Raw genomic sequence first — 26,341 nt, 5'->3', positions numbered from 1 at the left:
ACTAAGTAATGACATATGGCTAAGTATTTCATCAAAAACCTATGTGATTCAGAGCTTCTGCTTTGAAGCTCCAGTCTTTGGCCCTCACGCTTGCTATATTGGTCTCTTATAAGAGCTTTTCTTCTTAATATAACTATACTATGCTTCTCTGTGTATGTCTGTCTCTGTAGCTGTATCTGAACCTCATCCCTTGAGAATATTGATGTATAACTCAAATAATGCTAGACTATATGTTAGGAAGTAATTTGTGACATAAAGGCCTTAAGTGAGGAATTATTTCACTTCTTTCCCTCCAGATTCTGCAAGCACATGTGTGTTTTTAACTATTAAAACTTGAATACACACTATTTAAAGGTAGCATTTTAAAGTTCAGATTCCAATAGTAATGCAGAGAAAATTCTGCTAACATGTTTGTACATGAAAGGTCAGGAGTCAAACCAAAGGATTGAGGCTATCAGAAGACAAAATGCTAGTGAAGTGTAGGCTGATACTTCTCCTACTGAAGTCAGCAATTTTGGTAGATTTTGCTTCCTGGTTTCAGGAGCTCTTGGGGGTCAAATGCTGTGTCAACCGAAAACAAGACCAGTGGGAGAGAGAGCTTAAGTCTGGCCTTTCTCTCTGATCACAGATAGGAACTCAAATATCAGACACCACCAGCCCTCCTTCCCCTCCCCGCCCATATACACAGGCAGCTCTTGGAGATTAGCTGTTCAAAGGCTCTGATGTTAGGGCCACATTTAGAACCTGTTGCTCTTCCTGTATTAAGGAGATTAATTTGGGGAAGTAATGGAGGTTTCTTTCTCCATTTTCTTTTTATTTTTTTTTAAGATTTATTTATTTATGCATATAAGAGCTGGGGTGCAGCCCAGAGATGTGGGGGGTGAGAGGATCCACCAGAGACAGCGTGGGGAACAGAACAGGCAGACTCACTGAAATACACTGCTGAGGGGAGCGGCGGGGAGACAGGAGAGGTCTGCTGCACCATTGGGTTGCTCCAAGGCTGGCAAGGGATCGAACTTGTGCTGCAGAGGTTGCAGATTGCTTCTTAGTGTGGTGCTTAACCCCTTGCGCCATCAGGGAGGCCTTCTTTCTCCATTTTCTTACCCCAGTTTTTCTTGTGTTCTTCAGGAAACTCTAGATCTGGTCTTCCTAATAATATCCTTAAGTTTCTTAGCAATTCTGGTAAAGTAATACAATTACCATAAATGCATGAATATCCCAAAATAGACGTCCTGGCCTGGAAAGAGCTCTGAATGAGTAAGTGGCAAACAATGAGCTTATTCAAGTGAGCCTAATATTTTGTCTAATTTATCTGAAAGTTACCTTAATGGTATATTTCCTTGTCCACGATGAAACTTCCTCAGAGTGAGAGGGAGGCAGAGAGAGAGACAGCAAGGTAGGAAGACCAGGTTTAAAAGAGAAATCTTGTGGGAGGTGATTTAAAAAAAAATTTTAATCCATGGAATGATTATATTTCATTGTAAGGAGGAATGTGCAGATTGTGATATATTATGTATCTACGTAGTTTACAAGTGTGTGATTATAAAACAAATGGGCTAAAAGGCAGTAAATATTAAGCTTTGCTGAGTTCGTTACGAGACTTAATATGGGAGTTTTAATGCAATGTGAAATGGAATCACGAGCATTTTCCCTGCAGGTCAGCCAGAGCCCTTGAGGAGAACCAGCTCTTGAAGGGCTGATCAAGAAGTGAGTTCATTCATGAGGATGATCTAGCGTTGCACAAAATAAATATCCACAAAATAGGAGCCAGATTTGGCCCCTATCTACACTAGAGCTGCAGTCCTTCTATTATCTGTCCATCTGTTCTTTTTGTATTTAATAAAAATGACTTATGATAGAAGCGTACTCACTCAGGCTAATACTTTTTCCACCCTCTTTTCTATTTATTTGTATTTTCCCGATATTTTTTACCAGGATAGTCAAGAAATCTAAAGCTCAGCTGCAGAAGACAAAGGTAGTAAGGCCACCTTCTCCAGAGAGGGACTCATATATTTTTGTTGGTAGAGAGTGAGTGGCTGTTCTTGAGCCAAGAATCCTCACAGTAGGGACTTAAAACTGTTCTCAAAGATAGCTGCTCACAGATTGAGATTTCGTGACAAAATCTGTTGTTGTTTGCCATGAAATCCTGGGTGGGGCGGGAGCACTCAGAGCTTCATGACAGCCATGGCTAATAAAAACCAAAAAACAGACTTGGACAGAATAACCCCTGAGCTGTGAGTCAAAAAAAGTGCATAGAACTTAAAATTGGGGGAGATGTCAGTCTGTCAACATGGATAAAAAATATTGGGCTGTCGGGAAAGTCATGATACATTTATTTTTGAAAAACATGGAAAAAAACATGTCATGACTTTTCCGACAACCCAATGTTAACCAGTAAAGCAGAATTTTTCAAAATTTGATTGCATAAAAAGATTTGGCTTAGATATGAGATGTCCCATTAAATTTGCAGGAGTAAGAGGCAGACTTGTGTGTCACTCACTACATTGTATTTCTTTTAGAAGAGATCATTAAAATGACATTTATTTTCAGACAGCTTAGAACTACCAGTAGGAAATGAAGCAAGTAGTAGATCATCTTAACATTTTGATTGACTTTATATGTAAAGAATGCAGACATAGGAAGTTTGGTTCCTATATTTGATCAGACTGAAGGTATACTTCATCTGATTGACAAATAGATATACTTTCTTATTCGTTTTACTGTGGTTAAAACATGCATGGTTGAACTGTTGCTGCTTGTGAATCTGAAAGTGAAATCTTTTGGAACAGAATTTGGAGATGTAATAGGTTTATTTGTCATTTAATTGTCAGTTGGAATGTGGCCACTACTTGGTCCTTATTGCATTATGGCAGTACTCGAGGAGGTATAGTGGACATACCCCAATCTATTAATGTATCTCCTGTTAACAGTGATGGCGATTATCAGGTGGCAATGCTTGTCTTACTCAACCAGCTGTAGGAATTAGACTTTCATTTTTTGGACACAAAGGATACTAAATACATCAAACTTTTAGTCTGAGATTTGATTTAAGTTTTACTGCCTCTGTGAAATTATTTATTATTCAGAGAAGTTGAACCTTAATGCTACAAGGTCAAGGAAATACAATTATGACAGCAAAGGAGGTAGTATTTAAATTTGATTTAATATTTACCATTTTCACTGAATATACATAGACAAGCAGATCAGCACAGTTCAAAGGATTATGTATGTTTCTTGGTCCATGTAGAGAAATGACCGATTTCTCTAAAAAGTGTTATTTGCAATGCTTGCAAAATCCCACCATCACTATCACTGCAAAGGGCATACCACCAGACTCTTGTCTAGGTTTTGAGGCTCCAGCACTGTTTGCCTGAAGAAGCTTCTACTGTCTGAAATTGTCTATCTGATCATTCTTTCTACCCTGAGCCTCTGCATGACACCTACTCATAATTTAAGATTCAAGTATGTATGGTTCCCACTTCCTCTTGGTACAGCATTTACAAAATGATATTTACTTTTGATTATCTGACCTAACCCTCCCCCAACCCCCCCAAACTCCATGAAGACAAAAGACCATACTCTGTTTTTATATCTGTGCCCAGTTCACCGGCTGCTCTTAATAAGTGCTTATTACAGCACTTACTAATTGGGAGCAAGGTCACCTATATAAAAGATAAATAGCAGTAGAAAGGAATAAATATTGCAAGGGGAAGAGTAGTTTTATAGGCAATAAATAATATAGGAGTTCAATGGGACTGTTGGCAGGGAAAAGGTATCAGGGGAATTTTTCCAGAAACAGTAGGAGGCAAGTCAACTGAGAGATAAAAGAGCAGGATATAGACAAGAAATCAAGTGGGGAGGGCACTGCAGACAGGATAGCAAAGTAGGGAGCAACAAATGAGGTTATCATAAAGATGGGTTGGATGACCAGTTAATAAATAATAGAAGACTTGTCAGTGGTGTTAGAAAAATGAAGATAAGCTTGGTACAGATATTTGTCCTTAGCAGGAAATGATGTTGGAAGGAAAGGTGTTTTAATATATGCAATTTGAATTGCATGTGGCAGTGTAGCTGTCCCCATAGACTGCTGTCACTGTGCATGTATTTGTGATAATTCAAGCTCTTAAATGCGGGTAACTACCCACTGGAGAGAATATGGAAGAAGTGTGAATTATGTGGGGTTCAAACTGGATTTGACTTGAATCTCTGTCATTTATTTTATTTTTTTAAAGATTTATTTATTTATGCATACAAGAGCTGGGATATAGACCAGAGATATGGGGATGAGAGGATTTACCAGAGACAGAGTGGGGAACAGAACAGGCAGACTGACTGAAATACACTACTGAAGGGAGCAGTGGGTGAGTCAGGAGAGGTCTGCTGTGCCATGTGGGTTTCTCTCTGACCGACTGGGAATTGAACTCGTGCTGCAGAGGCTGCGGATTGCTTCCTAGTGCAGTGCTTAAACCCTTGCGCCACCAGAGAGGCCCCTCTCAGTCAAAGTAGAAAATAGATGAAAGGAGTGTGATAAAGATATGAGTATTGAATTTGAATGTGTGTATTTTTAAGAGTCCCAAGTGGAAATTCTGGTCAGTCTGGACTAGGACTTAGGGGGCCTTTCTCGCGTACACGCAGAGGCGTCAAAGTTCTTAGGCACAACATGCAAGCAATAATCTAATTTTGAAAACTTCCAAATATGCCTTGTCCTGTGGAATGTGTTGAGGGCACATTGTCATTTTTTTCACTCCACTTTTAGGTGTGAGCAGTTTTAGTTTTTTAGTATCTCGTCAGAGACTATCTGGGCTAAGATTACTTGAAGGAAGTCAAAATAGATGCATGTAGTGTTTTTTGATCAGTCATTCTACATTTTAAAGTAAGGAATGGCATTTGACAAGGGAAACCTTATAAATGTTTATATTTATTTATTCAGACTGTATTACTGCTTTTCATTTATGTCACTAGTAATTTAATGTCATATTTTCAGGAATACAAATGGTAAAACATGCAGATTTTTTTCAACTACTTCTGTGCTTTGATGTAATTTAGGCTTTTTTAAATTTGAAAATGAATCATCAGATTGTTTATCTTATGTTCTACATGCAACACTGAATTTCCATAAAAAATGCTGAAGAGCACCATTTTGCGTTTTCTGCGTGGGCATGGATTTGTGTCCCATTACACATATTTGGCAGGAGGCATCCTGTCTGTGATCTGGTAGATTTGACTCATAAACTGTGATAACCTTCATGTGTCCGCACGTTTGCAATACCAGAAAGTTTGCTTTAAAATTATAATGCTCTCACTCATAGCAGGAATCTAGAAAACTCACATAAGGGACCAGGAAAATGAATAACTGTAAGAAAGTGAAAATCAAAATCAACAAAAAACTATGAACCAGAGACACTCTATGGGGGTTGAGGGGCAGGGAGGGGAGGGATTGGGGTCAAAATAAGGGGATTGCAATTGTATGGGGAATATAAAAATAAAATTTATTTAAAAAAAATAAAATTATAATGCTTACATGCCAATTAATAAAATGCTAAATGTCTCAGGGGGTAAATTAATGTTTCATGGACACTCTTGAGTGGACTTGTATTACTTGGGCTCTTGCAGAACTTGATGCTTAGGTGAAGATAAGAACAGTCAAATTGCACACTATTAATATCCAGGATTTTTTAACTACGTTCTTTCCTAGGGACATAATTATAGGAGAACATAAGGATGGGACTGCTATTTGCAAGCCCCAGAGAAGGGAGCGTGGAAGGATGTGTTGGGAGCTAAGCAAGCTTTGAGACCCTTTGCAGCACCACCCCAGTCACTGAATGTGACATACATACAGAATGCAAATGCAGTGTGGATGTTTGTGCACCAAGCACCATGCATTGCTGTAAGCAGAAAGCAGGAGGAAACCATGGTGATCCAGTCACCCGGCACTTCCTGGCTTTTTTTTGGCAAACACATTTGGAAGGTTGTAGGGTTGGCTTAAAGTAAAACTCTAGGAGTAATCAACAGGGGTCAATAAAGGTGGAAGAGGAATAAAAGCTCAGTTAGAAAGGGGAAGGAATGAGTCCATTATGTTAAATAAATTTTTGTGCTGTACCATACCATTTCAAGACTGGACACTAACAGTCATGCTGAAATGATTTTGAAAAGAATTTAAAGCTAAACTACATGAACAATTACAGAAAAAAAGCAGGACTTTAGGATCCCATTCTGATGACACACGGGCCATTGCACTGGATATAATGATGGGATTAACCTATTAAATCAATGGAATATCTTATACCCAGAGCTTTATCATCCTTGTAAGTGGATTACATCCAGGATCAAATCATTTAGATGATTTAGATGATGAGATTTGGGAAGTTTGAACTAATGGGATTTAGATGGGATTTTGGGTTTCCAGTTGATGCTTTAATAGGATGAGCTCTTTGTGGACCTTGGAAGGAAAAATATGTATTTTTCATGTGTGAAGTTTGTGAATCATTGGGGCCAGCAGGTGGGCACTTGTCTGAGAATCTTGACCTCCATGACCTTAGGTATTTTGTGTCATGCTTGATGGTTTGCTACTTCACTGGTAAAAGAACTCTGTAGATATAATTAAGATTCTTCATTTACTGACTTTAAGATAGGTAGATAATCTGAGAGGATTCTATAGAATACTATGGGCCCTTAAAAGCAGAATGGGAAGGTAAAACAGGAAGTCAGCAGATTTGAAGTTTAACGACTTTCATACCATTGCTGACTTTGACCGTGGAGGGGACTGCTAGCCAAGGGATGCAGGATGAGTCCTGTAGAAATTGAGAATGAATGCAAGTCAACAGCCAACAAAGAAAAAGATTGTCAACAACCTGTGTGAACTTAGTAGTGCATTCTTGCAAGGGTCTCTCAGTAAGAACCGGGCAGGCTGATATTTTGAGTTTGACCTCTAAGACCTTGGGTGGAGGACCAGGAGAGCACAGTCAAGATTTTTGACCTGGAGAACTATAAGAGAAAATGGTATTTTATGCTGCCAAGTTGGCAGGAATGGAAAGCTACAGTTAACATTGATGTCCAGTTAGGCTGTAAAATAGGCTAATGGTGCAGACCCAGGCAGTACAGGTTTAAATCTCACTATTTCACACCTCTTCTTGTGGAAGGGGAAGGTGGGCTCTCCAGGAACTGCAGCAGTAAGTCATGGATGCTTTCATTATTGGGGTCTTGGGATACTTTTGAGTGTTGCTAGCATTGCTTGAGAATGATCTTTCATGGATTACCTCATACTAATTAACAGACACAAGTTCCTTAAGGAACAAGAGCTCTTAAACTTTCTTAATGGCCCTTCGCCACATCTGTATGCCAACTTCTGTTGATATAGTTTGGGTCCACATTCCTTGGTCCTTCTCAAAGACATATCAGCTATTGCACATGCACACTTTCAACCACCCATCTCCTTCCTCTTAACTACTGTGTATTGCTATTTCCAGGCAATATCTCACTTTCTTATGTCCTGGCTTCTGCATGGACATTTTTCTTAGTTCCAGCCAGTCTTTGTTTCTGAGTATGACTTGTGCTTGAAATATTGTAGATATGAAAATGGGGAAAAAGTCCAGTTGCCAAGGAAGTCTCAGTCTGGGAGTCAGTGGTACAATGTATAGACTGGAGCAGTAAGAGTGACTGAGCTGACCTCACAGTTCACATCTTTTCACCCTCAAGGTCAAAGCATATGTGAGACTCTCCCGCCTCTTGATTGTGTATCTTTCTGACAGCTCTCTATCTCTAATGTCTCTCTAGGTCTCTGTGTTTTAGGTTTACTTGTTTAATTGATTTTTGCTCACTTCAGTTATATATGAGGCGACTATTGTGTCAATTGTGTGAGCGAAATCACTAGAAACTCAGTTTAATTCTTATTTTTTTCCATGTCTTTTTGGATGTTCAAGAACATTTTTAATCTCTTGAGATAAAATGCATTTCCTTAAAGGATAAGAAAAATCTTTTCATTTCTTTAAGCCTCCCAGGAAAATCTCATAAAGATGTGAATATTTTCCAAATCATAAATTATATAAAAAAGTAATGTTAATAGTTGGTATACGATTCACTGGGTAGCTGTGGACATTGACACCTTGAAAAAGGCCAGTTCCGGAATTGTGGGTGCCTTTTTCATTTTCTTATTGTAACTTGCTCAGTAGTTGGATTTAATTTTTTTTTTTAAGTTAGGGCCTTCGCACCCATGATAAATTTCATAACCACAGATTTTCATTTTGCCTCTGGTTCCATAAAGCAAAAAAAAAAGAGTTAATGCAACTGAAAATGGGACCCAGCTAAATCTGGGTCAAAAACAGCATGTCCTTCAGCAGCCAAACTTATTCTGAAGAGGTCTTAGACTGTAAGAATGATCAACTCTGGAAGATCAGGGGAGTAGATCAGTTAGTGGCCTTTTTGTCTTCTTTTTGTTTACTAGTGTATAAATTAATCTTTTTTTAAAAGATTTATTTATTTATTTATACAAGCACTGGGTACAGTCAGAAGTGCGGGAGGGTGACAGAATTCACCAGAGACAGAGCGGGGAACAGAACAGGCACACTGGCGAAATACACTGCTGAGGGGAGCAGCAGGCAAGATAGAAGAGGTCTACCACACCTTGTGGGACCTTCTCCGGCGGCTGGGGATCGAACCGTCGCTGCAGAGGCTGCGGGCAGCTTTGCAGTCCAGCGCTCAATGGCTGCACCACCAGGGGAGGCCCAATCTTAATCTTTTATTTTTTTCCTTGGGTTAAAGTTAATTAAGTAGAACACAGTGAATGGATAAGGAGAGGTTTGACATAGAGAAACTATGACTCGACTCTCAAGAGCCAATTTAGAAATTACACTTTTTTTAAGATTGTAAATCTTTACTCAGTTTCCATGTCTTTATGGAGCTGACTTTATGTTCAGGATTATTTCCTGAGATCTTAGAACTTTACTCTGCCAACCTTAGTGAGCGAATGCAGTGCTACTTTTCTTTATCTAGGCAACAAGTGTTGGGATTTGCCAGTCAAAAATAGGGTCAGGACATGGAGCGTTCCAACCTGCCAGACCTCTATGGGGAATTGACTTGGGAAAAGACTGGCCTGAAGAATGGATCGATGAACATCTGGCATAAAATAGCAGAAGGCAAGATGCTGACAGTGGATTCCTTTAAACTGTTTTGGCATTTTATTACAAAGAATTAAAGCAATAGTTGATTGTGGGATTTTTATAGTCCCTTGAATTTATCTGAGTATCCTCTGATGCAGATTCTGGTTTAATCTATATAAAATACAAAACATACATTCCCTATGTAGCATGCAGTAACAGACTTAAAATTAAACCATTTTCAGCTGTAGCCCTTTGCTTTTCTGTGTCCTGAGTCCATGTAGCAGGTCATGTGTGTGTGTGTGTGTGTGTGTGTGTGAGTGTGTGTCTGTGTAAACCAATCTGCCACAAACAAGAGAGCAGATGGCAGTTTGTTTTTACAAAATATGAAAGCAAATTCTCTTAATTTTTATCCAAATTCCCCATAGTTAATATCATTTGGAAATTGTCCTCATGGTTTATGCCCTTTGGAGGTCAAAGCAAATAGTTCTCTTCCCCCACACTCACACCTCCTGGTCTTTTCCTCTCTCTACCTTGCCTTGTATCTTTACCAACTCTCTATTTTGAATAGAGTGTGGAGTGTCTAAACCACTTGTGCCTGGGAGTCACCTGAAGATGTTGGTGAACCACAATTCCTAGACCTCACCTACCACAGCCCACTTCTGTGGAGTTGAGCCTGGTCGTTTGCCTTGTTGATTAGCTCCTAGGTGGCGCTGGCGCTGCACGTCCTGCACTATACTTGTGTAGCTCTGGGCAGCTGTGCCATGTGGCCCGTGACTAAGGGACAGAGGATAGAAAGCCTTTGTTCTGCTGAATCTGTAGGATAAGGCGGGCGAGGAACGAAGTTGGGTGCTAATCTAAATCACTACCTTTGATGACGTTTCTAAAAACAAAACTATCTTTTCCCCTTCACAGAAGCAAATCCGGAGAAATTCAATAGTCTTTTTCGAAATAAAATGTTCTATGCAGGGGTAAGTATATATTTCATTTTTAAATTGTTCTCAATTACTCGCTACTAGTTTTCTATTGTTAGTAAAGATGCTCAGTATATTAAAGATAATTGCATGCACACCACAGATGTTTACACGTATGTATAAACACATTTGGTTGATGTTTACATCTTGGTTTAAGAATAAAAGGAAGGATTCATTCCTAAGACAGTTGACAAAAAGCCGGTGTTCATATTTAAATGTTTAGAATGATTTTGTTTTTTATTTTATTGAGGTAATGATGTTTTACATAGTTGCTTCTATTTGGAAGTATAGGTTTCCCTTCTTTTGGTGCTATTACTGTAGCGTTCCCACCACCAAAGCATCTATCATCCTCCACCATAATCCATTGTGTTCCCTCCCCACATTGTGCTCGTCCTTCCCTCACTGGATGCCTCAGTTCCATAGTCCGCTTTCAAGGGCTGGTTTTTGAGTTTGTCTTTAACTGACCCTTTGCCTGGTCTCTTTAAAATCAAGAAGTGACACCAGCTGGTATTTGTCTTTCTCCCTTTGACTCACTTCCCTTAACATAATCCCTTTCAGTTCCTTCAATGTTTATGCAAATGGCATGAGTTTATCTTCTTTGACCACTGAGTAATATTCCATTGTGTCTGTACACCGCATCTTCTTGATCTACTCATGTGTTGTTAGGTACTTAGATTGTTTCCATAGTTTTATTGTAAATGGTGTTGCAGTGAACATGGGAGTGCAAATTTCCCTTCTAATTAGTGTACTTGGGTTCTTCGGGTAGATGCCTGGGGGTGGAATTGCTGGGTCATATGGTAGATCAATTCTTAATCTTTTGAGAAATCTCCATCTTGCTTTCTGTTGGGGCCAGACCAGTGTACATTCCCTCCAATAGTGAAACAGTTTTCCTTTACATCCTTGCCAGCATTCGTTGTTTTGGTCTTTGTGATATGGGTCATTTTCCCAGGAGTGAGGTGGTGTCTCACTGTGGTTTTGATTTGCATTTCCCTGATGATAGTGATTATCTTTGAATTTTAAAGTGCTGAGGCTCCATGTTGTACCGAGGGGATGATACTCATAGAGGGATGTGAAAAGCAAGCATGAAAGCCAGTTGACAGAAGGGACATTAGGGAGACAGCAAGCTATGTGCGAAATCTTGGGGAAGAACACAGTTTCCACAGGGACACATTTGCAGCAATGTTTGGGTAAGAAATTGAAAAGAACATGGGAAGTTTTCACAGAAGCATATATGAGATTAGAGCCACCCTTACCTCCCCCACCCTTTATTCCTTCTCTTCAGGAACATCCCAGGGTGAATAATCATAAAGGGGAAAAAAATCTTCAAAATAATGATTTAAAAATGTGTATTTCAATTTATGCCCCTAGAGAGCAAAATAAAAGGGGGGTAAAGCCAACCGTTCTCAATGTCAAGTTAAAGGTGATTGCAGAACCTGTGAATAAGTAGGAAGGTCAGGAAAGGCATTTAAAATAAGTGTCCAAACTGACCCTGGAATTACCTACTTTTTCACTCTCCTACTATGGTATCTTAAATTGTATAATAGTTTTTATTTTGAAAAGGAAGAGAACGTAACACCCATTGCACTGCTTTATTTTGGAGAACTTGCTTGATCTGTTCATGTAACTTAGAGTCATTGGGACCTATAGAATGTAGAAACAACAGTTTGGCATAACTTGGTAATTAAGTTTCTTTTTATTTCCTTGTGGTATAGGCAGCTTTTTCTGATTTCCTGCAGAGAAGCTCTAGAGATCTATCCAAACATGTTAAAGTTGTCGTAAGTATTGAAAGTGTTGACCTACTGCATTTGAATAGGGGTATACATGCTGCCAAAAAATAAAGTCCAAATATCACTTAATTCATCAGTTAATGAGTGCACTGCGTAGACCATTAGGGATCTCAGTGTAGCTCCTCAGCTGACATTTCTGGGCATTTAGCTGTGTGCTGAGCACTGTTGTCAGGGATGAAGATTAATATGACAACTAGTTTCACCCTGACACAGTTCAGGCATGGAAAAGGGTACTTTAACTCATTGCAGAAAACCATAATGAGTGTTGTTACTTAACCATGTAGATAATGTGACGGAGGCACGAGGAGAGAAATGCAAACTGGCCACGGTGGAGAGAGAGAAACCTGCTTCAAAGGGATGTGTCGGAATTGAAATTGCTGCCCACAAACAAATATTTTTATTCTAGGACTGTCCAGAGTCTCATTTTTAGAAAAATGCCTTGATTTCATTATTTTGTGGTGATTCATTCTTCAATCAGGTCAAAGTTCTTCATCATTGAGTAGACTCAGTGTTTGTGCGTGTGTGTGCGTGTGCGCATGCCCATGTTATTTCTTCCTAGGCCTCTGTCCAGGGTTGGACACACACTGCCTGGAGACAAAAGAGAGAGAAAGTTGTCTTTTCTATAGGAGATATCTTTGAAAATAGCAGGCATTAGTTATTAATAAAGACATGAAATGTTTCCAGATGGAAACTAAGTTAAAAGAATGAAAGAAACTTTGCTTTACATAATTGTATGAGGAAAAAGAAAGAAAGAGAAAAAGACATGAATGGGAAAGAATGAATAGGAATACAGCAGTGTTTGAATTTATCACAGCAGAGATAAAAGAAAGAATATGTGACAAGTGGGCACAGAACAAAAGAGACACATCAGAACAGAGAAATCGTATTCGGGTAGAGTGAAATAGGGGAGCATGAGGATACAAATTAAAATTCTCATCACCAATAAAGCATATATGAGACTTGAATCTCCTGAAGCAGTTGAAGTAAAAGACAAAGGCTTTTATCACTAGAGCAGTCCTTGGCATCACTTTCGGATGGTTCAGTTCTTATACAACAGCAATGAAAGCAGACATCTTTTGGCAGTGGAGTTCTTGAAAACAGAAATACTGCCTTCAAAAAACTATAGATACAAGAAAGTACATGGTACAGTCAGCTATGAAGATCTTCATTTTGATGAAATTGTCGTTATTAAATCTAAATAGCAGTAAACTTATACCAAACTTTCCATTCTTCTGCTGCCAGCAAACCCAGTCAAAGATAAACTTTCCTTCTTCTTTTGATATTTCTCACATTTAGTGGAACATTATCAATACCTACCCAGAGAGCCAATATGCAGTAGGCAGTGGCCATATTGGATGATGTCTACTGTCAAGTCAATTGGGCTGCAATTAAAGTCTTTACTCCCCAACCTCTAGAGTGTATCTCCTAGATTTGGCAGCCCTCAATAATTGTCTCATGCATGGGTAGTTACAGGGGTTCAAAGGAGCTTTTAGTGTTGTCAAAATGGCAGCCAAATACTAAGGAATATTTGTTATCGTCAATCTATGTAACATTCTAGTTAGATTGACTTGTCTGATATTTTTTTAATGAGGAGAAAAACCACTAGGAACTCAACATTTGGTATTCCATCCCAGGTCTGTCTTTCTGGAATATATGACTTTGGGGAAGTAGATTTTTCTTTCCTCATCTGTAAAACAGGGCACAACAGGATATTTCTTTGGCCATTGTGCTGTGGCACAGAGGACACAGTATAGTTTGTAGTGACGTCACTGTGTTTTTGAGTGTGAGCTGGAGAGAATGAACAGTCAGGTAGAGTAAGTAGATGCATATGTAAAACTCTCTTCACCACAGGGTGAAGTCAGTTTCTCTGAGGTAATAATTAATAATTCTTCACAAATTAAAACATTTGTATAAATACTACACCAAGAAAATCCTAAAACAGAACAATAACAAACCTACACATATCATTTACTCACCCATCTTCATGCTTCTCCTTGTTTTGACTTGTCATATGAGTTTGTAAATAGAAACAGTTTGCATGAGAATATTTTCCTTTGTGTGTGTATAAAGTAAGGAAAAAGTTGAAAACAGCTGCTCAAGAGTTGTAAAGTTTAAATGCAATAATAGTCAAGAAAACATTAAGTACAGTACATTGTAAGGCGCCCTTCCTTATGTAATTTGATAAATTCCCAGAAACACAGAAACAGTGGAAAACTTAAAAAATGAATTTTGTTATAACATTAATTACAGGTTTTTTCCTATAATACAGTAATAATGCTTTGCATTCTATTCATTATCACATCCTAACTTTCAAAAGTTTTAGTTGCTACAACACTCAATTTTGATCACTTAAGATGTCTACACTTTTAATCCTTGGTAGAGTCAGCTCTGTAAATCTGAAGTCCCTAAGTAAATCAGGAGACTTCTTGTTTGTTTAGTAGCTGAGACTGTTGTTAAAAACGCCTTCAATCAATGTCTAGAATTTGATTCCGATCTAAATAACATTTGAAAATACTTTGTTTATTTAGGATTCTAACTGTCCTGGAAATGATTTTTGTGAATTCTCATGACAATTAGGCACCATTCATATCCGCTGAGACAAGCTCAGCTCGCATCCTGTGCTTAAGTGAAAATTCTTGATTAAGATGTCTCTAAAGGTTTGCAGGGAGCTTGGCCTGCTTTACTTCTGTCTCCAAAGGAGGAGATAAAGGGGGAAATTCTGGGATGAGAGTATGAGGGGAGCAAAATAATAGCAGGCTTTATGCCTCTGAGAATCTGTCGTCGTGACTAGAGTTTTCCTCTTTTGACTTTCGTCACCAGTAGGAAATGAGAAAGGGAAATGAAAGCCTTTTCACTGATTAGTCAGAGGGGACTCTTGAGGAAAGCACGAAACAGTGGGGAAGATATGTGCCAAAGTGTCGGGGCCAACCCAGCCTGGGGTCTCTGCGGACCGGGGTCACAGTCGCCTCCAGTGAAGTGGTTAATCTCAGAAGACCAAGGTGTATAAGAGGTTGCATTCGTGAGAGCAAAGGACTAATGGAGATAATAGTTATTTATGTGCTAGATGCTTTCTTTTACAAGCTGCAATATATAGTCCTCTCAGACGGTTTTTTAAAATATTGTGTTTAATATTTTCAAAATAAAAATAATCTCAAAAAGAAAATAAAATAAATGACTATGTTCATGATTATTATTTGAATCAAATGACGGTGGTAGGGAGTGCTACTGCTTCAACTTGAAGCTCTATTCTTTTTCTTGTAAGCATTCAATCTTTCCATGCTGGTAGAACATTCCTAAGTGTCTAACAATAGTCCAAGATTAAGTGTAATAGTAGTTACTTTGATTGTGAGATAAGAGAGAAATCATTTTGGTCAAATGTCAGCTTTTGTTTTTACTTAAGTCAAAGAAAAACCAAGTTCTGAACCTGGGCATGATAAAGCTACAATCAAAATAAAGTTTCAATCCTAAAATCTGGTGTTCACTTAAGCACAGATAGGGCGAAGGCAAGAAGATGGGTGTATGTTATTATCAACTTAGTTACTTTGATAATTTTTTTAGATACGTCAATTCTTTAAAGTCTTTGCTTTTTCTGTTTTGCATGTTGCAGTGCGATGGGACAGATCTCACCCCAAAGATTCAGGAGCTGAAGTTCCAGTGTATAGTATTTTTAAATATACCCAGGTGAGCTCTCTTCCACTGTCTCCTTGGTTTGATGTGAGCTCTATTTGACCCAGGACTGTTTGCTTTCATTACAGAAAATTTCTAGGTACACACAATAAAAATCAGTTTTCTTAATGGGGTTTTAAAGGTGCCCAGCTCTGTTATTTTTTCCCTCTGATAATTTTGTTCCTTTTCTGTGATAATGGTAGGTGGCTTTTGTGTGTGTGTGTGTGTGTATGTGTGTGTGTGTGTGTTTGGTGTGAATTATGACATGCATGGTCTATGTTTACCCATTCTTAAGAAATCTTAGCATCTCCTTCCATTGGAACATTTTAAATCTAATTCTCAATTACTGATGTTCTTCCTTCACCTCAAGAATGATAGACTTGAGTAAATCCCTGTTCTCAGTTTCCCAAAAGCTGCTAGGAAACCATCGAGCCTGATTTCAGTATGGAATTCTTTCAGAATTGTTGCCAGATGATTGCTTTGAAAAAATAGGCTCAATTAGAGTAGCATTTTCTAGCCAGGATGTCAACTCTCTTTGGTGCTATTATAACCTCAGGAGAAAGGGATATTTAAGATCAGTCTCGAAATAAGCATATTATTTCAGTAGCATAAAATTAGATTCTAGTCTCCTAAGCCAAGATTTTGGAAGGGATGGATCTATGACCCTTAGTTATTTGCAAGCCAGACAACTCAGACACAAAATCTGCAAATTAAGTTCTATTTAGACTAAATTTAATGGAAATGAGACTTATATGTAAATCTGTGGCAAGGGAAACACAGTCTCCTGATTACACTTGGCAGCTCTCCATATGCCTTATAATCCATCTCCAGAAATATTTTCATCATAGTTGTTTAAGTAGAAGGCATAGATTCTCAGAAAACACTGCTTATTAACTTTAACTTTTTTCTTTTCTCTTATTCTTCTCTTTTTTCTTGCTCTTGTTCCCTTCCTCCCTTCTGGATTCCTTTTCCTCTGCTTCTGCAGTTTTCTTTTTTCCTTTCTAATCTCATGTCATGTCTGCACCTGTCCTTCCCCAAGATAAAATTCAGAAACCATGATAACTTATGGTGTGTCATAGACAGTCGACATCTGAATCCTGAAGTGACGACTCAAAAGGGATTAGGAGAAAATTGTGCACCATAGAATGTAAAGACGTTTTCATACATTGATATTTCAAAGATGATGATAAGTCCATTTTATTTTCTCTTGGAAGTTGTACTTTTCAAGTTGTACTAAGAACAGAGAGCTATTCTTACATGAAATAACCATTGGACCTAACTGGAAGTTAATTCCTATGATAATCATGAGAGGAATGGACTAAATCCCACTGTTTTTAATCTTCTCTTACAGATATTGTGCTGGCACAATGCCCTGGGGGAACCCAGGCGATCACCATGATTTTGAACCCCAACGTCATGATGACGGTTATATTGAAGTCATTGGCTTCACCATGGCCTCTTTGGTGAGAAGTTGCACTATTTTAATGAAATGGAAGGTGTTTTAGTCATAGAGTCTATTCATTTCACAAGATATGGGTGTCATTTTCTCTTCTGCTTTATCAATTTGCAAACTTTATATTGTTTCTGGAGACTACATTGACCGTGTGGATGAGCCCGTAGAGTTGCTTGGGGAAAGCAAGAACAAAAATAATTTTATGTCATTATGAAAATTGATGTACATTTGTTTGCATCGAAAAATAATGGTTACTTGTTAATATTCTTTTTTGACTTTCCACCACATTGAAATACAAAATTCTCATGCTAATTAAAAAGTATTATGTCTCAAACATATCCCAGTAATGATGCAGACTCCTTGACATTTGATGCCTTTATGGTTTACTGAAGAGTTTCATGTTTAGGGAAAAAGGCAGGTAGTCATCTGCATTCACTGTTAACTGCCTACTTAAGCATAAGGTGGCCATCATCATTCTTACAAAGTACCTGAATATTGAAGGATATCAGTATTGTAACTTTAATATTCAGTTGCCACAGTATTTTGATCACCTTGCATTTCAATTTTGTTTGCTTATATTACAAAAGTAAATTTATAGTGTAAGTGTAATTTCAAGCAGGTTTTAGCCATATATTTCAACTTACTGAATGATAAAGACACCAACTTAAAATCATGATCATCATTTTATATCGTATAAACCAGATCACACCATTAGTTCATTTAGCAAATTAAAACTAAACTTCTAGCAGCCATTGAATTATGTTATGCTTTATGCTTGAAAGCAAGGAGATTGTCCCCCCTTTTTTTTGAAGTAAGGCTATACACCTCTCTTCTTCACTCAAGTGGATTGCAAATAACTATTCTTCATTCACCTTGTATTGGTGATATTTAGCAGAATAATTTATTGTGATTATGGCAAGGATATCCATCACCTGAAGCCAGAGGACAAAGGAGCCACTAATACAGTCTAAATGGATCAGCATCACAGGGCAAAAGGGAGGGCAGGGATGGGTGGAGTGCCAGCTGGGAGAGATAGTGGTGGATTTGCATCACTTCTGTCTCTTAGAACCCACAGAGACCCTGGTACCTGTAGTTGACAATGAGTAAATATGACAGAATGAATGAACTGTACCAGGAGAAAAAGAATGGGGCTTGGTATCCTGGAAAAAGTGAACTTTATGTACAGTTGGATGGATGAGAGAATTTAGTCCTCTATGGGATCTATAATTAGTTTTATGTAGGGTAAAGTTAGCTGGAAAGTAAGAGTGGTAGATACTACTGGGCAGGCAGGGGCCAGATCATGGAGTGCAAAATAAAACTTTAGGAGTTTTGACTTTATTCTAAGATCACTGAGAAATTATAAAGTGAGTTTTTAAAATAAATAATTATAAATATTAAAATGATTCAATATATACTGAATAAAAGTTCTATATAAAAATAGACACAGTAATATATTGAACCCTCATGTACCTCACCCAGCTTCTAGAATTGTCTTACAACTCTTGGATAATCTTGTATCTGTTCCCACAGATGATCCACCCCCTTTTATTATTTTGAAGCAAATCCCAGACATTGTAACAATTTACCTGTCAATATTTCTGTTTTTTAGAAAATACAGCTTTATTTTATGAACTCAATCACAACATTACCTTATCTAAAAAAATGAAGCAATATCATCTGAATATTATCTTGTGTGCGCTCAAATTTCCATTTATTTTTCTCACATACATTTGTTTCCTATTTCCACATTTTAAAAATCAGTATTCAACTAAAATTCATTCACTGTGATTGGTTGATAGGGCTCCTAAGTCTATAAGTTTCTAGCCACCCATCTTTTTTCTTTTAATGTATTGAAGTAATCAGGAAGGTTGTCCTTAATGTTTCCCTGTGTGTGAATTATGCTGATAATGGCCTTGAAGTATAAATTAATATATCCTTCTCGTCTTTCTCTTTCCTCTAAGTGATCATTAGAGCTAGATGCATTAGATACAATCCCTCCCCCTCAAATGTGTAACTGAATCTCAGAATTTAATGACTTAAGTTGCTGTAAGATTAAAAAAAATTTTTTTTTCTGCCTCTAAAAAGCAGAGTAATTCAGTTTCGAACCTCCTATGCTCCTTAAATAGTATTTGGATATATTTTCTCTATTTCCATACACATCTTACCTTATTACTCACATAGCAGTGCACCATGTATTTTTTTTTCATTCGGGATGAAATAATTTTATTTTCAATCCTTCCATTTTATATTTTGTACATGATTTCTATTACATGGGTTATGTCTTCTAAGAAGGTAAATTATTTGAATGCAGATACCTGTGTAAGATAATATATAAACAGAAAAGTGTAGTTATTTGGGTATATGCATGTATATTTTTGTATATTTAAAATATTCAGTGGTTCTTTAAGAGCAATTTAAAATAGAATTACTGGAGTGGGAAAAAAAAGTTTCTTTTAGGCTCTTTATCTCCTAATTGCAAATTTCAAAGCAGAAGTCTTCAATTCATTTTACTGGTTGGAATGCATTCCTGCTAATTAAGATGATTCTTCCTTGGCTGCTTGGTAACCTGATTACCTCTTTGGATTCTGCAGAGACCATAATCAGACATTGTAATTTGTATTTATTTCTGCCACAATTTGCTGCCATTATAGTTGTAAAGGTCCTTTCATGTTGAATCTGTTTCTAAGTAACTTAAAACTTTTCAAGACAGTTCAAAGCTTTATTCAGATTGAGGAATTGGGTGCCTAATTTGCCATGCACTATGAAATCCAAAGATTTCAGTCTCCTAAACTTTAAAGCATATCCAGCTTTCTTTTTGTTAATTGAAATTAAAATATGTAGGCTCTTTTCTATTTATGAATTAGAAAAGCGAAAGGTCATACAGGGAGAAAAATTACATAAGGAAATTCCTTGGATGAAGTTTTTCACATCCTGGATAATGTAACCTTTTCTTTCTGTCTTTTTTTTTTTTTCCAGAAAAAAATAATATTGTTTGCTTACTTGATAATACAGACTAAAAGAAAAGAAACTAAAAGTAAAACTATCAATCATAATCACATGACTGATAAATACATTTTGATGTTTCCTTGTAATTGCTTTATTTCTGTTTTCAGCTATACATAAAACCATATTATAAGTAAAACCCTTAGTATAAATGGCTGCTTACTCTGTCATTGTATAAATAGGTCCCAACTGATATAATAATTTTTTCCTTCATAAAATGTTTACTCTTTGAAACTTTTAGGTTTCTGGATGTTCAGGCTATAAACAATCCTATAATTAACATAATTGCCCATAAAGCTCTGTTCACTATTCAAATTATTTTCTAAGACAACCCCTTGAAAAGAAATTACTGATTCAATGACATAAACCTTTTAAAGCCTTGTAATAAAAATTATAAAACTGCTTTCCAGAAATTTTGTACTGTTAACTTGCCCAACAGCAAAGTGTGAGATACTTAATGAGAAGTGACTAAGATTTAATACTCCAAAAGTGCTGAAAATGTGGTAATAGTGGAGAGAAAATGCTATCACTACAGAATCAAATATTACATTTGATGAAGCAGAATTAAATAAGATAAAATTTCATCCCTAGGAATAAATAAAGGAATTATTTGCGTTTTGTACAATCATTTATGTTTCGCTAAACAGCATAAATTAGAGTAAGGACAAGTTCTTTATCTTTATTGTTAACTTTATGTCTTTTGTTTTTTGAAGTGTCTGCTTTTTTGCATATTTTAATAGGCTGTTAATCTTTTATTGCATGAGTTATTTCTACATTACATTTATTTGGCATAAATATTTATTGCAAATATATTCTTAGTCTATCATCTTTCTTATTTTCTTAATTTTCTTTTGATAAGCAGAAGTTTAAGCATTTTCATGAATTTCAATCTTATGAGGTAGGCTTTCTTCATATTCAAGCATTTTTATGTCTTTCTTGCGAAATCTTTGTTTACTTCAAGAAAGGTTGGTAAGATATTTTCCTATATTTTCTTCTTGAAGATTTATAGTTTTAGCTTTTATATGTGAGTATGTGATTCAGCGCAAAGTAATTTTTATGTGTTGTATAAATTAGGTATTAAGGCATCATTAAAAAAATGTTAATCTGTTTTTCCCCCAGCACTATTTATTTGAATAGACTTTAATTGTGTATAGAATTGCTTAGGTTGCTTTTGGGTCTCTTTCTGAACTCGGTTCTGTTTCATTGCTTTGTTTATCCTTTGCCAGAACCATGCCATTCAGATTGCCTTAGCTTTATAGTAAGTCTTCAGTCTGGTCATAAGAATAATTTCACTTTGTTCTTTTAAGAGAGTTTTCCTTACTTACATCTTTCGTATATAAGAAATATTAATTTTAGGATCGGTTTGACTGTGTTTACAAAAGCTGCTGGGACTTTAATTAGGATTGCACTGAATTGGCAAATAAATTTAGGGACAACTGCCATATTAACGATATTGAATGTTCCAGTTTATAAACATGGTCTGTTTCTTCATTCATTTAGGTGTTCTTTTATTTCTCTCAGTAGTGTTTCATAGTTTTCAGATTCTTTCACATCTTTTGTAAATTCAATCCTAAGTATTTTATGTTTTTCATGCTATTTTAACTAGTGATTATTTTAAATTTCACATTTATTTAATATATAGATGTATATAGCACGTATAGATTTATTTCTTGATTTTGTTTTGCAAGTTTTCTAAATTCACTGGTTTTGTTCAAATTGGTTTTTATAAATTCTTTAGTTTTTCCTACTTTCAAAATATATTGTTTGTGAATAAAGATGGCTTTACAATTTCCTTACATGCCTTTTATTATTTTTGGCCTTATTTAGCTGGCAAAGGTGTTCAGTGAGATGGTGGATACAAGGACTCAGAAATGAACATGCTTGCCTGGCTCCTGATTATAGGGGGACATTCCATACTTCCTCATAAAATACTACTTTAGTTATTGTATTTTTAAAAATAAATGCCCTTTTAGTCATTAAAGAATTTCAAGTCTAGTCTTAGTTTTCTGAGAGTTTTGGATCACAATGAATAGTGCATTTTATGAAATGCCTTTTTAAATCTATGAAAGGGACATAATTCTCCCCTTTACTTTCTTATCATTGTGAATTCCACTGATGTTTTAACTGTTACACTAACCTTGCATTTCAAGGATAAGTCCTTCATGATTTATTATCCTTTTTTTATTTTGCCAGCTGCAATTTACTAATATTTTGTTAAGAATTTTTATGATTATGAAAGATATGGTATATAAATTTCTTTTCTTCCAATATCCTCATTGGGCTTTTAATGTCAAGGATATACTGACTCCAAAAATTAAGATAGACAATGATATTCTGAAAGAATATCTGTTTTCTAAAATAATTTGTATAAGATTTATACTTTTTTCATTAAATATTTCATAGAATTTCCTAATGAACCATCCGGCATTCAAATTTTGAGAGAAGAATAGATGTAAAATTATTCATCTTTTCTATTTTTTTCAGTAAGTTCTGTGAAGTTGAATTTTCAACGAATTTGTTCATTTCATCTAAATCGTCAAGTCTTTTGGCATAAAGTTGTCACAATGGCCTTCTACTAGCCTTTTAATGTCTGGAGGATCTTCTTTCTTCCTGATAATTTGTCACAAATTTTTTTCTCTTATATCCCACTTTTCTCCTCCACTTTGGACTCTAATTTCCATATAAATTTCCTTTTCATACATATAAACCCCACTGGAAAATATTAACATTTTGTTTTAAACAGTTGTTTTATTTTAAAGAAATTAATAAAATAAAAAATGGCTAGTCCTTTATATGTACCTGGATAGTCACCATTTCTAGAATTCTTCATTCCTTCCTATTGATTCAAGTTTCCTTCTGGAATCATTTTGCTTGAGTTTATCTGGTTATGTCAGAAGCTACAGCATCATATTTCCTGAAACAATCTGTATTAAATAGACACTGTCTTTCTTTAAAAGTTAGGGAGCTTTCCTTGTCAAACATTTGTTCTGTTTGGCACATTTAGGGGTTGGGGCTGGGTTGAGAAATGTTTTCAATCTTAATTTTTTAAAAATGCAGTTTAATCTAGCCAGTGTCTATGTTTATTGCATCCAAGTTTGCAAGTTAATTGTTTCTCCAGAAATTTATCTTTCTTGTCTAGATTTCCATTTTTTTAACATAAAAATCTTCATAGCATTCTTGTATGATTTTCAAAATGCTCTTTTGTATGTTTGGCTATCTTCTTATATATATATTTTTATTTTTATTTTTTTATTTTTTTAAAGATTTATTAATTTGTTTGTTTGTTTGTTTATACATACAAGCACTGGGTACAGTCAGAAGCGCGGGAGGGTGAGAGAATTCACCAGAGCCAGAGCGGGGAGCAGAGCAGGCAGAAGGACCGAAGTACACTGCTGAGGGGAGCAGCGGGCGGCAAGAGAGGTCTGCACGCCATGTGGGACCCTCCTCCGGTGGCCGGGGAGCAGCCGGGGATCGAACTGGCGCTGCAGAGGCTGCGGGCAGCTTCGCAACCCAGCGCTCAACCACTGCGCCACTGCGGAGGCCCTATATATATTTTTATTTATCCACAAATATACTTGAATTTTCCACAAATCCTACCTGAGGAACTGAACAAGTTAGACTCCGAGGGGTCCTATTTTGGGTATAAATACCAGCTTGGGGAGTATGTATAAGTTTTTTAAATTAAATTTATTGATTTTCTTACATCATTGTTAACTTGTGGACAGTATTTGATTTCTGCCCTCAGGTGTAGTCCCCATAGTTCTCCCACCACCATAGCACCTGTCTATCTTCTTTTATATATTTTATTTTTAAATAAAACAAAATACTTTTGTGTTTCTCAGTTTTGTTTAGTCCTGCCTGGGTAATATAACAACAAAACAGCAGAGTTGGGTTTCACTGATTATCTGCCTTGGCCATGGTAAGGACTGAGGCTGCAGTGGGGGAGGGCTGGGAGGTGGGGGCCTCATTGGGGTGGGGGTGGGCAGCATGGTAAGAAAGGGAGGGAGGGGACTTGCTCAGCTTCATTTCTTCTTACCTGACCAGGATTGTCTGTGTTTTCCATTTGAGAGTGTGGAGAATAAGGACTTGAGTAGCAGGGAGGAGAATACTTGAAGGGACATGGAAGAATGTTCCAGGGAGGACTTGTAGACCACAAAGATGGGAAATCGAGGACAGTTGTGGCCCCAGGTGATGACTGGTCGTGGCTGCACTGGATGTAGGGGCTGTTGATTTCATTTTCCTTCCCAGTCATGTGCTGCCAAAAAGACAGTATTTGAAATCGTCACAGTGTATGCTAGATTGAACAGCTCATTGAATGCCATTAGTAACCCAGTGTTTCAATGTTAGTAAGTGATTCATCCTAGCTAGCCAGGGGATGTCTGTCACTATTTAGTAGGATGCTGAAACCTAGACTCCTTGGAATGATGAGAAGTCACTATTTCTAATAAGTATTTTTAAAGTTACCTTTACTCTAACTTGTTCTGAAGATAATTTAGTGTGGCTCTGCTAACGAGAACAGAAATGTCTTGATCGTGAAGTGCTAATTAGTTCCTCTTGTGCCTGTTTGCCATCCTTTGGAATCGACTCTGAAATGTCAGTGGCTGCCAGTGACGTCTTTCCTCCTCTTCACGCCTGGTATTTGCTATTATTCTATTTCTGAGACTGGGAAGTTGGTCTAACAGTGCGTTACAGTGCTGTGTTGCCTTCCCGTACCAAGAGGCAGAGTTGGCATTGAAATGATTTTTCAGTTCTCTTAAACTCAGAGAAATAAATTCTTACCTGACAGGCTCTGTACTTTTTGTTTGTCTTTAGGTCCAGTCAGAATTTGGACAAAAAGAAGGAAAAAATGGTATTTCATCTAGTGGTTAAAGGGATATGGTTTTGTTAGATAAGTTTTGAGCTGAGAAGTACTTGAGGCAAAGGAAATGATAATGGAAAAGTTCTAGAGATAAGATAGCAGCTCAAATCCATAGATTCACTTAACTGAATCTTTTAAGTCCAGCCAGAAAAACTCCCAGCTGAATAACAGGATTAAATAGTATTCGATAGTATTTTTACAAAAAATAGTTTGTAGATTCGCACATGTCCTTTCTCTCATTCTCCCACTAATTGAATAAAATTGTACTTAAAGCATATAATATAATGCATTTAACATCAAAATCACCAAACAATAAGTTCTTTTCAATTCTTATTTTGTTTCCCTTCTTTTTGCCCCTTTGTGTCCCTTTATTTGCATCTATAATCAAGTTTCTATTCAAATTAATGCAAGTACTAAGATAATTCAAACGATCAGATAAATGCAAATATTTTGCAACCAAATCACAGCTAAAAAAGTCATTTTTCCATTCATAGAGATGAGACATATGGAGACAAACTGATAGTTTCTTCTTTTAGATTCTGAGCTTTAGTTAATACTTGACTCCTTTAAATTTATTTCATTGTAAATTGATAGTCAAAATGCATTTTGTAATCTTTTGCAATGCATTCTGTAATCTTTTGAAATACTGTTTAATAGTGTTTACTATAATTAAGTATACACTTAACTTCTGTCATAATAGTTCTACTCATTGTATGTACCCAAGAGGGTTTGTATCCAACAAGAGCTATATATAAGAATGCTTAAATTAGTACTAGCCTTCGAATTGGAGACCACCAGATGTTCCCCAATAGAAGAGGGGACATTCATTTTTCGATAAAATACTCAAAAGTATGAGCAGAAGTTTTCAGGCACAAGACTACACACTGTGTGATTTATTTTTTATGAAGTTCCAGTTCAAGCACATGGGCAATAAAAGTCAAAGTGGTGGTTACTGGGGAAACCTGATTATGGTCAATCTAGTTTGACCTGGACAGATATTTACAAATGTGTATAAAAATATTGATCAGGTAGTATTATGTGATTTGTATACTCTATGTATGCTGTACATCCAGTATGCATTATGTGGCTTTCATTCATTCCTAAAAGGGTAAATGATACTAAATCCTTTTTTTTTTAACGAAGGCAGGAAGTTGGGGTAACTTGTTGCTCTTGCTTCCTCAACAACGGTCTCTTAATGTTGGATTGACTTTCTATTCTATGACCCCATAGAGAACTGAGTTCTCATTGATCAACTTTTCAGATGGTTTTTAATTTAGTAATTAATATTGTTTTATATTTAATTGATTTTATGCAAATGAGAAGTAGCTTAAGGAGCTTTTAGGCAAAAAAGGAAAAGTCTGCTTAGTTTGAAAATTAACCAAGGGTGGGTTATATATTTAAATTAACCAAGGGTGGGTTATTTTTTTTATATATATATATATTATATATATTTAAACCAAGGGTGGGTTATGGTTTATTATATTTAATGTATTTAAATATATAATGAA

The 26,341-nt window shown here is 36.6% G+C and overlaps 1 protein-coding gene across 2 annotated transcripts in view; it reads left to right on the top strand.

The window, feature by feature from the left end:
* The window catches only part of DGKI (diacylglycerol kinase iota), a 377,484-nt gene that overhangs the window by 221,177 nt on the left and 129,966 nt on the right, over positions 1 to 26,341 (top strand). For both annotated transcript variants that reach the window (XM_054692700.1, XM_037514044.2), the window contains exons 16-19: positions 10,008 to 10,063; positions 11,779 to 11,841; positions 15,461 to 15,534; positions 16,871 to 16,982. In XM_054692700.1, the coding sequence (XP_054548675.1) occupies positions 10,008 to 10,063; positions 11,779 to 11,841; positions 15,461 to 15,534; positions 16,871 to 16,982 (305 nt within the window). The remainder of the gene's footprint in view (positions 1 to 10,007; positions 10,064 to 11,778; positions 11,842 to 15,460; positions 15,535 to 16,870; positions 16,983 to 26,341) is intronic.

This window comes from Talpa occidentalis, unplaced genomic scaffold (genome assembly GCF_014898055.3).
Source record: "Talpa occidentalis isolate TD23 unplaced genomic scaffold, MPIMG_talOcc4v2.1, whole genome shotgun sequence".
Lineage (NCBI taxonomy): Eukaryota > Metazoa > Chordata > Mammalia > Eulipotyphla > Talpidae > Talpa > Talpa occidentalis.
This window is presented reverse-complemented; position numbering and strand designations above follow the sequence as displayed.